The following is a 15,348-nucleotide window of genomic DNA, read 5'->3' on the forward strand; positions in this document are numbered from 1 at the left end:
TCGTTGGCTCTTGTTTTTAATATATATTAATGACTTAGTCTGAGGTACAGAATATAATTTCAGATCTACAGATGACATGGAATTTGGAAACTTAGTACATAGCGATGAACCTATTGATCGACATCAAGAGACAAATTGATGGAATGAGTCCGTTAAATTCAATATAGAAAGAGTGCAAAAGACCTTGGTTGTTTGTGTAGAATCTTTGAAGATGGCAGGACAGGTAAACAAAGCTATTAATGAAACACATTGCATCCTACACTTTGCGAGCAGAGAAGTAGAATGCAAAAGCCAGAAGGTTAAGCCAAACCTATCCATTACATTAGTTTGCTGCAGTATTATTTGCAATGTGAAAACGACACCTTAGGAAGGATGTGAAAGCTGTAGAGAAGATACAGAGAAAATTTTGTGGAATGATTTAAGAGATGAGGAATTATAGTCATATGGATAGAAAGGAGAAATCAGGTTGTTTCCAAAGAAAAGAGATGCTCAGAGGATTTTTAAAAAAATCATGAATGGTTGAAGAAGATTAAATAAGGAGCACTGTTTCCAAATGCTAAATGATAGCAAGAATGCACAGTTTTAAGATTATTGACAAAAGAACAGAGTTTTTTTAGGTAATGAATTGTTGCCCTTTAGAATTTATTATCTGAAAGGGTGAAAACAGGCTCAAATAATTGGTTTCAAAATGGAATTGGTTTAATGTTTAAATGAAAAAATATGGAAGAACAGCATGGATGCTAAACCAAAAGAGGGTTCTTCCAGAAAGTTATCAGAAGCTAAATGGGCTGAATGCTGTCCTATTCCATGATTGTTAAGTGGAGGTGGCTCTATTTTTCTTGGTGGGAGATGACCAATGCCCAACACTTGTATGGCACAGATATTACTTGCTACTGAATAAGCCAAGCTTGAAAGTTGTCTAGGTCTTGCTGCATGTGGGCACAGATTGCTTCAGTATCTGAGAAACATGAATGGTGCTGAACATTGTGAAACCATTAGTTAGCATTCCCACATCCAACCTAATGATAGATGGTAAGTCATTGGTGAAGCGGTTGAAGATGTTGGGCTACGACACTAATCTGAAGAACATCTGCACCACTATTCTGGAGCTGTGATGATAGACTTCAAACAACCACACATTTTCCTTTGTGAAAGGTATGACCTCAATCATGGAGAGTTTTCACATCACTGTCATTGATTCCAGATTGCCAGGGCTCATTGATGCCATACTTGGTCAAAGACCAGCTTGATTTCAAAGGCAGATATTCTAGGCTCACCTCTTAAGTTCAGCTGTTTTGTGCACATTTGTCCCAAGGCTATAATGAGGTCAGGGGGTGAGTGGCCCTGGTGGAACCCATACTGAGCATCAGTGAGCAGGTTATTGCTGAGTAAGTGCCACTTGCTAGCACTGTGATGACCCCTTCCATCACTTTGCTGATGGTTGAGTGCAGACTGATGAGATGGAATTTGGCAAGATTGGATTTATCTTGCTTTGTGCAGAATATAGCTGGCTAATTTTCTGCACTGCTGGAAATATGTTATTGTAGTTTTACAATAACCATTGGTTTAAATGTTTCAACAATTTCCATATGTTATACAATGTAAAATACAGGCATATTTTGCAAACTGCCAAGAACATAATTCAATCTCAATTAAGAGAAAAAATAATATTTCTATTTTCATACTACTGCTATATATATGCTTAAGAAAATCTGCATCTGGATAATTTGTGTTCAAGATTTTTTTTTGCTAGTCCTGTTTTCATTCCTGGGGACAATAGCAATGAATAACTGTAGATTTAAATGAAATTTGGCCCTTATGTTTGCCTTATGTTTTCCAAATAAATTGAGAAAGAATTCTTTGAGATAAATTTAAACTGTTCACTTTGTTTAAGAGCCAGACTCTCCATTATGGCTGATATTTACATTAAGCAGTTCTTAGCCATGTTGCCAATCAGGCTGCCCCTCTTCATATGAAAACAGGAAATCTGCTGTTTTATTCTTTCTTTACCTAATCCATACTGTAGCACAAAAACTATAAGTATCATTGTTCATTCACCAAACAACTAATTTTAAGGCATGCAAATCATGTGTTTTAAACAGGATGAATAAAGATTGATACTTGCCTTGGTTCTTTAGTGGTAAAGGCATAGTCTCCCTGAGTTTGCTTAGAAGATTTTTCATTTCTCGTATGTCTCTGTGAAAAGCAAAATATATAACTTATAAAAGAAATGGAACAACACAATCCTTGTGGAGATGTTTACTAACCTTTCAGTATTTTCAATATCTGTGGAAACATGCCAAGAATATGGCTGAAGATCTTGGAGAGGTGAAATTGGTGGATCTTCTAAAATTGGAGCTTGAGAACTCTCTTCCTGTTTGCTGTCTATTATTTTGGGAGCCATCAAGGAGTCTGTCCCTTTAAAATTCAAAGAAAGAAACAACTTTAATAATCATAGCTGATGGCGACTGGGCAGAATCTTACAAGAATCTGAGCAATGTGGACTTTGGTGGGGTATTTGGCAGAACTGGATGAAAAAACTGGTGAGATTCATCTTGACATCGGCAGCAACGCATGCCATCCTTTACCCTTTTCACAAGCCATGTGGGAAGTTTCATGCTGGCAGCAGAAAGTTACCAGTTAAAGGAGATTATTGCTTGTTACACAGCTTGTTGACAGCCTAAGCTGTTTAATTAATATTCAATTTTCATTCCTACCAACTCAAGAACAAGTTATACCAACATGCTCCAATCAACCTTCAACAAGACACCAAGCACCATTATTTAAGAACATGCTCCGAGGGAACTGGCCCCACACACAGGTCAACAGACATTGGTAACTGATATGTGTCAGCCTCTAGTAACCCTCATGGCACATCTCTGACATTTTTTCACTTCAATGCAGCACCTTGAGTTGCACCAGCAACAATAATTGTAATTCTGCAGGAAGGACATTGTGCATTCAAAGACATGTACCCAGTTCATGGAGAGGGTTAGACTGCCTCTGCTGTCCTTTTCCCTGGTGCTTCTAGGTGGTAATGGTCATAGGTTCTAAATTGAAGGAAAATTGAATGAGTTTCTGTATGACACAACTGATTGACACATACCTTTGAAATGGTATGTTGAAGGTACTGGATGATCAGCAAATCTAGCAGGCTGCTTTATCCTGGATGGTACTGTGCTTCTTAAGTGTTGGAATTGAATTCATTTAGGAACATGGGGAGTATTAGTGCGGCAAAATGGCTCAGTAATTAGCACTGCTGTCTTATAGTGCCAGGGACCTTGGTTTGGTTCTGGCCTTGGGCGATAGTCTGTGTGGAGTTTGTATATTCTCCCTGTCCTGTGCAGGTCGTGGATGTGTGCATTGCAGACTGGGTCAGCATTATTGCACATCATGTCCCTCATTGCCTTCAAGAAGGTGGTGGTGAGCTGCCTTTTTTACCCATTGCAATCCAATTGGGTTCTCCAATTTTCTCCCACTGTCCAAAGATGTGCAGGCTAAGTAGATTGGCTATGCTAAATTGCCCATAGTGTCTAGGGATATGCAAGCTAGTTGCATTAGCCATGGGAAAATGCAGGATTTCAAGGATAGGATGGGGGGGTCGGTCAGGGTGGGATGCTCTTTGGAGAGTTGGTGTGGACTTGATGGGTCAAATAGCCCTTCCACATTGATTCTATATGATCAAATTACAGTATGTGTGCCTTGTGGATGGTGAATATGCATTGGGAGACAGGAGGTCAGTTACACAACAGAATACCTAGTTGTTGATCTGTTCTTGCAGCCACTGTATTTATATGCCAGGTTGTCAATATCTGGTCAATGATAACCAATTAGGATGTTGATAGTGAGGGAAATCAGCAATAACAATGCCAATCAATATCAATAGGAAGTGATTAGATCCTTTTTTGCTTAAGGTGGTCATTTGTTTAGCAATTCTATGGCACAAATGTTACTTAGCACTTTTCAAGCTAAGCCTGAATGTTGTCCAGGTATGTTGATACCGGTTGCATTATCTGAGGGATAACAAATTGAAAAGAAATTCATGCATTGCAGACTGGGTCAGGATTTATTGCATATCATGTCCCTCATTGCCTTCAAGAAGGTGGTGAGCTGCCTTTTTTACTCATTGCAATCTACATGCTGCAGGTAGATCCAAAATGTTGTTAGGAAGGAAATTCCAGAATTTTGATCCACATCACTAAAGTAACAGCGATACATTTCCAAGTGAGGATGGCATGTGGCTTGGGAGGAATTTGCAGCTACGTAGTCGCTACCCTTATCCTTCTAGATGGAAGTGGTCATGGGTTTGGAAGATAATGTCTAAGGAGCCCTGGAAAATCTCTGCAGTGCATCTTGTAAATGGTAAACATTGCTGCTACTGAGCATTGATGTTGGAGGGAATGGATATTTGTGAATGTGGTGCCAATTAAGTGGGCTGTTTTGTCCTGCATAGAGTCATAGAGATGTACAGCATGAAAACAGACCCTTTGGTCCAACCCATCCATGCCAACCAGATATCCCAACCTAATCTAGTCCCACTTGCAAGCACCCGGCCCATATCCCTCCAAACCCTTCCTATTCATATACCCATCCAAATGCCTCTTAAATGTTGCAATTGTACCACTTCCTCTGGCAGCTCATTCCATACACGTACCAGCTTCTGAGTGAAAAAGTTGCCCTTAGGTCTCTTTTATATCTTTCCCCTCTCACCATAAACCTATGCCCTCTAGTTCTGGACTCCCCGACCCCAGGGAAAAGACTTTGCCTATTTACCCTATCCATACCCCTCATAATTTTTTAAACCTCTATAAGGTCACCCCTCAGCCTCTGATGGTCCAGGGAAAACAGCCCCAGCCTGTTCAGCCTCTCCCTATAGCTCAAATCCTCCAACCCTGGCAACATTCTTGTAAATCTTTTCTGAACCCTTTCAAGTTTCACAACATCTTTCTGATAGGAAGGAGACCAGAATTACACATAACACTCCAAAAGTGGCCTAACCAATTTCCTGTACAGCTACAACATGACCTCCCAACTCCTGTACTCAATGCACTGACCAATAAAGGAAAGCATACCAAACGCCCTTCTTCACTATCCTATCTACCTGCAACTCCACTTTCAAGGAGCTATGAACCTGCACTCCAAGGTCTCTTTGTTCAGCAACACTCGCTAGGACCTTACCATTAAGTGTATAAGTCCTGCTAAAATTTGCTTTCCCAAACTGCAGCACCTCGCATTTACCTGAATTAAACTCCATCTGCCACTTCTCAGCCCATTGGCCCATCTGGTCAAGATCCTGTTGTAATCTGAGGTAACCCTCTTCGCTGTCCACTACACCTCCAATTTTGGTGACATCTGCAAACTTACTAACTGTACCTCTTGTGCCTGAATCCAAATCATTTATGTAAATGACAAAAAGTAGAGGACCCAGCACCGATCCTTGTGGCACTCCACTGGTCACAGGCCTCCAGTCTGAAAAACAACCCTCCACCACCACCCTCTGTCTTCTACCTTTGAGCCAGTTCTGTATCCAAATGGCTAGTTCTCCCTGTATTCCATGAGATCTAACCTTGCTAATCAGTCTCCCATGGGGAACCTTGTTGAACACCTTACTGAAGTCCATATAGATCACATCTACTGCTCTGCCCTCATCAATCCTCTTTGTTACTTCCTCAAAAAACTCAATCAAGTTTGTGAGACATGATTTCCCATGCACAAAGCCATGTTGACTATCCCTAATCAGTCCTTGCCTTTCCAAATACATGTGCATCCTGTCCTTCGGGATTCCCTCCAACAACTTGCCCACCACCGAGGTCAGGCTCACCGGTCTATAGTTCCCTGGCTTGTCCTTACCACGCTTCTTAAACAGTGGCCAGTTAGCCAGCCTCCAGTCTTCCGGCACCTCACCTGTGACTTTCGATGATACAAATATCTCAGCAAGAGGCCCAGCAATCACTTCCCTAGCTTCCCACAAAGTTCTAGGGTACACCTGATCAGGTCCTGGGGATTTATCCACTTTTATACATTTCAAACATCCAGCACTTCCTCCTCTATAATATGGACATTTCACAAGAAGCTATCTCATGTCCCCTTTATGCCCTCCTGATTTCCCTCTTAGGTATACTCCTACTTCCTTTATACTCTTCTAAGGATTCATTCAATGTATCCTTACATATGCTTCCTTCTTTTCCTTAACCAAATCCTCAAATTCTTTAGTCATCAAGCATTCCCTATACCTACCAGCCTTTCCTTTCACCCTAACAGGAATATACTTTCTCTGGATTCTTGATATCTCATTTCTGAAGGCTTCCCATTTTCTAGCCGCCCCTTTACCTGCAACCATCTGCCCCCAATCAGCTTTCGAAAGTTCTTGCCTAATACCGTCACAATTGGCCTTTCTCCAATTTAGAACTTCACATCCTAAGTGTTATTGGAATTGCACACATCCAGGCAGTTAGGGTGTATTCCACCACACTCCTAAGTTGTGCCTTATAGATGGTGGACAGGATTTGGTGAGTAGGAAGATAAGTTACTTGCTGTAGGATTCCTAACCTTTGATCTGCCCTTGTAGTAATCATATTGTGAGTCCATTTGAGTTTTAGGTCAATAGTAACCCCCAGATTGTTTATAATGAGGGATTCAGTGATGCCCACACAATTGAATATTTTATTGGAGATGGTCATTGCCTGACATTTGTGTGGCGCAAATGGTATTTGATAATTTTCAGCCTTAACCTGAATATTGTCTACATCTTGCTGATTTGGGCATGGACTGTTTTGATATCTGAGGGGATGTCATGGTGCTGAACATTAACAATCATCCCCACCTCTGAGCTTATGATAGACGGGAAGTCATTGCTGAAGCAGTTGAAGATGGTTGGGTCAAGAACACTGCCCTGAGAACTCCTGCAGAACCCCTCCTTCAACAAACATAACCATTTCTGATATGCCAGGTATGAGTCCAAATGGAGATTTCCCTCGAGTCCATCTACTCGTGTTTTACTCGGGCTCCTCGTTCAAAGAAACTGTACCTACTGGTTGCATTAAATAGTCAGAGAGAGAGAGACAGAGATTAGCTTTCTCAGAGACACTCAGAAACCTTGCTCGTGGGGGAAACGAGATTCTCAAAGGACTCATGGTGTCACTGTTTAAAGTTTACTTGAAGAGTGAACTTGTTGTGGGGCTGATAATAAAAGGCCAGTCCCAAATATGCTAATGCAAGAGATAGATATTTTATTGGGGATAAAATTAATTGGTGCAGCAAAAAGAGAACACCTGTCCAGGGATTCTGGAAAGACTGGAGATGCTGGTAACCAAGAGTAGTTAAAAAAACCTGCAAAAGTGACAGAACTTGGCAAGGATCCATGTGGCTCAAGATAGATCATTCTAATTGAATAGGGTTGAAGTTATAGAATCACAGTTTAAAGAAGAGGTTCTTCAGCCCATCAAGTCTGCAGTGACAAAAAAAACTCTGTAACCACACTTGTCCAACTTTCCAGTACTTGGCCTATAGCCTTATGACATTTAACTGCTCATCCAAGTGCATTTAAAGGCTGTAAGTATTCCTGCCTCAACTACTCTCCCATTTGGTTCATTCCAGGTTCCCACCAGTCTTTGGATGAAAAGAGTTTTCCTCATTTCCCTTCTAAACTTCCTGCGTTTCACCTTAAAGCTATACCTCCTTGATATTGACCGTTTAACTATGGAGAACTGTTGCTTTCTATCCACCTTATCTGTGCCCCCCACAATCTTATACACCTCTATCAGGATGCCTTCAAAAACCCTCTGCCTCAAAGAAAAGAAACCTGCCTGTCACAAAACTGGTTCTTTTCTCAAAGTTAATGTGCCTTTGAGTTTTTTCCGGAGAAGTGGTAATTGGCCAGGCTTCAACTAGGCTGGATTTGAAAGGGGCCTTTTTGTTGACTCTAAGGCATTTATGTCTTAAAAAAAGATATAATCAAAGGAGAGTGGCCAGCTAGCTGTGTAGCCAGCCTTCATTTAGATTAGAGTTAGGTCAGTAGCAGCGTGTGTGAAGTTCAGCCCCGTACACACTCTCTCTATCTCTGACTTAAAATCCGTAAGTCCAGATCGTTTGTCAGGTTTTTGGATAGGATAAGTTAAACGGTATTCTATTTTCTATTCTTTGTGTTTCATTCTGTAATCTTGTAAATAAATTCTTAAACCTTGGCAGTCAGACCAGCTAATTCACTCTGGGAATATCCACTGTACACGTACCTGATCAAATAGCAAAGTTACAGTCTGGGCTACCAGCTTGAAAATGTTTTGAGGGGTCAGGCCTGGTCCATAACAGAATGGGGGCTCTTTGCAGGTTTTGCTTCTAGTTCCAAATTGGGATTTGGGACTCGAATTGTTTGGACTCGGAGGCAGTGAGTGGTAGGTGTTAGTGTCTTTGTTCTGGGTGTTGATTTGGTTTGTTGAACAGTGTGAGAATAGCAACAGATCTTTCAGTCACTAAGAGTTTTCTGGAGATGGAAGAAGTGACTTTGAAGGTTTTACAAAAGTAGGTAAGACCAAGCTGTGGGAATTAGCAGATAAGATGGAGTTGCAGATTCCTCCTAATTTGTGGAAAGATAAGATAGTTACAGCAATAGCTCAGCATTTAAAATTTGCTGGAACTACCATCAGGATCTGTAGAGATGGCAAGCAGTTTGAGTTATAGACGAGAGATAAGGAAAGGGCAGCAGAAATGAAACAGTTTAAAAGCAGAAGAGAAAGAAAAAGAACAAAGGGCTTTAGCAGAAGAGAAAGAATAAAAGAGAGAGAGCTTGAACTTCAGAAAATGACACTTCGAAAGGAAAGTCAGCTTAAAAGGCTGGAGATGAAAGCTGAAGGCAGCCTAGTGAGGAAGACAGGGAGGATGAGGAAGCCCTTGGTCGTCAAAAGCCTGGTGAGAAACTGTTTAAATATATTCAAGCATTGCCTAAATTTGATGAGAAGGATATGGAAGCTTTTTCATCTCATTTGAAAAAGTGGCTAAACAAATGCAGTGGCCAGAGACCATGTGGGTTTTGCATAGCAGTTCAGGCAGCATCTGAGGAGCAGGACAATTGACCTTTTGGGCCGGAGCCCTTCATCAGGGATTCCGGCAAGCAATGTTGATTTTCCTGCTCCTCGATTGCTGCCTGACCTGCTGTGTTTTTCCAGCAATACACTCTCGACTCTGATCGCCAGCATCTGCAGGCCTTACTTTCACCATGTGGGTTTTGTTGATCCAAACCAAACTTGTAGGTAGATCTAGTGAGGTAATTACATTACTATCAGAGGAGGTATCTGGGGAGGTATAAGGAGCCATACCAGAAGCCTATAGACACCATTTCAGGGATCCCCTTAAACGTTTCTCCTTTCACCTTGAATGCCTGACCTCTCATTATTGAATCCCTCACCTTGGGAAAAAGATTATCTCTATCCACCCTGTCTATACCCTTCATGATTTTGTAGACCTCAAATCAGGTCACCCCTCAATCTCCTTTTTTCTAATGAAAACAATCCTAACCTACTCAACCTTTCTTCATAGCTAGCACCTTTCATACCAGGCAACATCCTTGTAAACCTTCTTTGCACCCTCTCCAAAGCGTCCACATCCTTTTGGTAATGTGGCGACCAGAACTGTACACAGTATTCTAAATGCAGCCGAACCAAACTCTTGTACAATTTTAACATGACCTGCATCACCTCGCATTTGCCTGGATTGAACTCCATCTGCCACTTCTCCTTTCAATTCTCCAGTCTATCTATGTTGTCTTGTATTCTTTGATAGTCCCTTATGCTTTCTGCTACTCCACCAATCTTTGTGTCATCTGCAAACTTACTGATCAAACCAACAGGGCCCTCTTCCAGGTCATTCATGTATATCACAAATAAGTCTCCCCAGCACTGATCCCTTTGGAACACCACTGGTCACCTTTCTCCATTTTGAGAAACTCCCTTCAACTACTACTCTCTGCCTCCTGTTGCTCAACCAGTTCTTTATCCACCTAGCTAGAACACCCTGCACACCATGTGACTTCACTGTCTCCATTAATTTACAATGGGGAACCTTATCAAATGCCTTACTAAAGTCCACGTATATGACATCTACAGCCCTTCCTTCATCTATCAATTTGATCATTTCCTCAAAGAACTCTATTAAGTTGGTAAGGCACGAACCTTCCTGAACAAAACCATGTTGCCTATCACTGATAAGCCCATTCTCTTCCAAATCTAAATAGATCCTATCCCTCAGTACCTTCTCTAGCATCTATAGGCTCACTAGTCTGTAGCTACCTGGAATATCCCTAATACCCTTCTTGAACAGGGGGACAACATGAGCAACCCTCCAGTCCTCTGGCACTTCACCTGTGTTTAAGGATGCTACAAAGATATCTGTCAGGGCCCCAGCTATTTCCTCTCTTGCCTCCTTCCACAACCTGGGACAGGTCCCATCCGGTCTTGGGGATTTGTCTACCTTAATATCCTTTAGCCTATCCAACACATCCTCCCTCCTTAAGTCAACGTGATCCAGAGTAAACAAACTTCTATCTCTAATCTCAACATTCATCATGTCCCTCTCTTCAGTGAACACTGATGCAAAGTAATCATTGAGAATCTCACCCATTTTCTCAGGTTCAATACACAACCTTCCTTCCTTATCCTTTAGTGGCCCAACCCTTTCTCTAGTTACCCTCTTGCCTCTTATACATGAATCTTGCGATTCTCCTTAATTCTGCTTATTAAAGATATTTCATGACCCCTTTTAGCCCGCTTGATTCCTTGTTTAAGATTGGTCCTACTCTTCCAATATTCCTCCAAGGCTCATTCTGTTCTCAGCTGCCTGGACCTTTTTTACACTTCCGTTTTCCTCTTGGTTAGTTGCACAATTTCTCTTGTCATCCACAGTTCACAAACCTTGCCTTTCCTATCCCTTGTTTTCAAAGGGACATGCCTATCCTACACTATCTATCTTCAACCTCTTTGAAAACCTCCCACATATCAAATAGCTGCCCCTGATCCACATTTCCCAGCTCCTGCCGATACAATTGGCCTTAGCCTAATTTAGTACTCTTCCCTTAGGACCATTCTCATCTTTGTGAGTATTCGAAAACTTACAGAATTGTGGTCACTATTCCCAAAGAAATCCCCCACTGCAACTTCTACCACCTGGCCTGGCTCATTCCCCAACACCAGGTCCAATATGGCTCCTTTCCTCGTCGGACTACTGACATATTGTTCTAGAAAACTTTCTGGATGCTCCTTACAAATTCTGCCCCATCTGGATCTCTGACACTAAGTGTATCCCAGTCAATGTTGGGAAAACCTCCCCTCACCACCACTCTGTTGCCTCTACACCTTTCTGTAATCTATTTACCTATTTGTTCTTCTACCTCATGCTCACTGTTGGGAGGCTTATGGCACAGCCCCAACAATGTAACTGCACCCTTCTTATTTCTCAGCTCTACTCATAATGCCTCACTACCCATGACCTCCATAGTGTCCTACTTTAGCACAGGCATGATATCATCCTTGACTAGCAATGCAACTCCTCCCCTCCTTTTACTTCCCTCCTGTCCTGTGTGAAGCATCTATATTCTGGAACATTTAGTTGCCAATCATGCCCTTCCTTCAACCAAGTCTCTGTGACTGCAATAAAGTCATACTTTCAGGCACCAATCCAAGCCCTAAGTTCATCTGCCTTACCCATTATACTCCTTGCCTTAAAGCATATGCACTTCAGGCCACCAGTTCATTTGCGTTCATCTGCTCTCTGCCTACTCTTCCCCTTGATAATGTTAACTTCATGATCCTATTCCTTACAGTCTCCAGTTTCCATCTCACTGTCTACTAGTCTTCTCTTCTGGTTCCCAGCCTCCCCAACAGCAGTAGCAAAACCTCCCCAAAGGACATTAGTTTCAGTCTGCTTTTGGTGTAGACCATCCAATTGGTAATAGTCTCACCTTTCCCAGAACTAGTCCCAATATCCCACAAATCTGAACCCTTCCCCCCGATGCCATCCCTCAAACCAAGTGTTCATCCTGCCTATTCTTTCTTTTCTACCCTGGCACTGGTAAAAATCCTGAGATCACTACTTCGGAGGTCCTCTTCTTTAACTTCTCTCCTAGCTTCCTGAGTTCTACTTTCAGCACCTCATCATGTTTTTTATTTATATCATTAGTACCTACATACACCACAACAACAGGCTGTTTACCCTTCCCTTTCAGAATGTCTTGCCTGGGTGATCTATTCAAAGGGGACATACAGATGTCTTTTGACTAGTTTGCTTGAAATATGAATTGCCCAGTAGGGACCTCTTTCGGTTCTTCTAAATTAGAAACTTCATACAAAAATAGACAACACTTCTAATTGAACCTTATAGGTCCGACATGCAGAAGAGGGTATTGAGTGCTGAGGGTATACTACCTTTCAGAAATGCTTATCATCTACTGAGAGGGGGCTCCTTGGACGAGACCGAATGGCTTTGTAGGACATGGGAAAAGGAGTTGGATGTTGAGATCTCTTCTGGAAATATGAGAGGATATCTGGGAAAGTGCAAGAAGGATCTTGATTTGCAACAGACCCACGCCTTGCAATTGAAGATTCTCCACATAGCCCATCTGGCCCCAGACTGCCTCGCTAAATTTAAAGTGGGAGCATCTCCAATGTGTCCTAAATGTAAAGTGAGCGTGGGCATGCTTACTCATTGTGTTTGGTCCTGCCACACACTGTGGGCATATTGGAGCGCTGTGTTTGGCGAAATAGAGAAGGCCCTGGGGATGGAGGTGGAGATGGACCCGGTATCTATTCTTCTTGGCTTTGTTAATTCTCTTTCATTAGATGTACACACACAAAAAAAAACTTGCCTGGACAATATCCTAGTAATCTAGTCGATACATCCATTATTGTTAACAAATAGATTCACACTTTTTGTTGAGGTAGGGGACCTACACAATCAATTAAGATTCTTGTTAAAGGTTCCTCGAATGCTGGATTAGGTATTAATGGTGCAGGTTTTATGACCACCTGTGATTTTCCATTTACCTCATATGTCTGACACATCTGACAAAATTCAACTACATCCATGTGCAGTCCAGGCCAGTAAAAATATCTTTGTATTTTAGCCTGTGTTTTCCTCATTCCTAAATTACCTCCAAGTGGTAGCTCATGCACCACTTGCAATACCTCCCTTCTATACCCCACTGGCAATACAATTTGATGAATTTCTACTCATTTTTCATCTGCCTGAACATGTGATAGTCTTCATTTCCTCATTCAGACATTATTTTTCAGGTAATAACATTCAGGGATACATTCAAATTCCGTCTCTCTATATGGCTTTTGATACAACTGCTTTAAATTATCATCTTTCTGCTGTAACTCAATGAGTTTAGCAGAGCTAAAGATATTTGCCTGTCTCCACTATCTGATCGAACACAGTCTCTGCTAATACCACTTCAGCTTCCTTATCTGTACCCTTTGATCTCTCCTGTTTTAATTGATCATTTTGTGACCTCGTTACCACACAATCAGGAAAGATTCCAGGATAAGAGTCCTCTTTGCTTCGGTTGCCTGTATCTCCACTGGCTTTTCAATCAGCTATTGCATTCGCAAGGACAAATTCCTGGGGCTGAGAGTATGTCCAGTACGCCTACCACAAATTCTCCACTCTTTTCTGGATACTGCACCCTCACTTTACATAAGTGAGCACTTTTTGTCTCACTGTGAATTCCCATTACCTGTACTTTTTCTAGCAGTAGTCCTTCAGGAGTACGTATCTCCCCAACCTTCAGCATCACAGACCGGGAGGATCCTGTGTGCCTTAACATTGTAACCTCTTTACCTGCTACTCCTGGCCTAGGTGAATAAACTTTACCTTTTGCAGGTATGTTTTTTTAAGCAGACCTGGCACTTACTCCTTAACCAAACTCCGATCATCTTGTACAGTCCGATGCAGCTTTTTAGTCTCCATTAGGCTTTCTGTTACCATTCCAACAAAACTCCCAGGCTTTTCCTGTTTTCCGACATCTGGCTTTCTAAGCCCACCAAAACTGTGATTTAATGTGGCTTTTTTGTCCCCTTCAAGGGTCTCCTTTTTACCCTGTGGTAAGTAATCCTTATGATCTTCACTGAGATCTACCTTTCCCTTTCCATGTGAGGATTTCACTTTGCCCCTGTTTCTATCCCTCACGGATTGCAATTGATTGTGGAAGACAAAACTGTTTTATGGACCAACTCACAATCATCAGCCACTTCAGCTGTTAACCTTGCTGCTTTAAGTCTCTGCTCTTCCACATAAGTTTGTACTACTTCAGGAAGTGAATTCTTGAATTCCTCTAAAATAATTGTCTCTCTGAGAGCGTCAGAGTTTGCTTTTTATTAAAAATAATTTTTTTTCTTTTGAATCTTACAACAAATACAAAACCAAACAATTCAAATCAATATTAAAAAACAAAACCACTAATTACACAAATGCTAATGACTAAGCTAATAATATTAGTATTAATAATAATAACAACTGTAACACAGCTCAGTAAACAAAACAATAGCCCTTGATCATTGAGCGCACAAGTTTATACATATGAATATGTTCATAGCTCCTCCCCTCTGGATACCAAACCCATTACTTAGGACTGCCATGGCTATATAAACACTCTTATTAGTGTGGCAGACAAATCTGTACCCAGGTAGTCCAAAACGTGGTGGCATATTTTAGATGAAATCCTCAGTTTTATGATGCACCATACTCGTCAGAAAGTCCAAGGGGATGTGCTCCATGACTAGCTTATGGCAGCCTGGTAGCCCCGGGAGATTTTCCGACACACACTCTAATAGAATGTTCTTTCTGGCACAAAAAGCCTAGATATTGTCCAGATCTTATTACATTTGGACATGGACTACTTCGGTTCTGAGCAGTTGTGAATGTTGCTGAACATTGTTCGCTGATAATTACACATCTAATTTCACTTTATGATGGAGTGAAGATTGTTAATGAAGCAGTTGAAGATGGTTAGAGCAAAGACACAACCCCGAGGAATTCCTTCAAGATGTCCTGCAGCTGAGTTGACTGACGTTCAACACCCATAGCCATCTTCCTTTGTGCCAAGTATGACCCCAAGCAATGGAAAGCTTTCCCCGATTCCCAATTACTCCAATTTTGCTAAAGATCCTTGATGCCTGAGTTTTAATTAAGTGGAGAAAGCTGCAGATCAAAGGGATTGGGGAGTTGTCATCCATGATTCACAAAAAGCTAGCATCCAAGTTGAGTGAGTGATAGAGAAAGAAAATGGAATGGTGTCTTTTATTTCAAAGAGCACAGATTATAAAGGCAAAGAAGTTTTGATAAAACATACAAGTCACCAGT

General features: G+C 41.5%; 1 protein-coding gene across 1 annotated transcript in view; it reads right to left on the reverse strand.

Annotated features, from left to right (window-relative positions):
* rgs7bpa (regulator of G protein signaling 7 binding protein a) overlaps positions 1–15,348 on the reverse strand; it is a 106,187-nt gene that overhangs the window by 15,168 nt on the left and 75,671 nt on the right. The window contains exons 4-5 of the mRNA XM_072570862.1: positions 2,268–2,418; positions 2,126–2,196 (exon numbers count right to left, since the gene is read on the reverse strand). Of these exons, the coding sequence (XP_072426963.1) occupies positions 2,126–2,196; positions 2,268–2,418 (222 nt within the window). The remainder of the gene's footprint in view (positions 1–2,125; positions 2,197–2,267; positions 2,419–15,348) is intronic.

This window comes from Chiloscyllium punctatum, chromosome 1, assembly GCF_047496795.1.
Source record: "Chiloscyllium punctatum isolate Juve2018m chromosome 1, sChiPun1.3, whole genome shotgun sequence".
Lineage (NCBI taxonomy): Eukaryota > Metazoa > Chordata > Chondrichthyes > Orectolobiformes > Hemiscylliidae > Chiloscyllium > Chiloscyllium punctatum.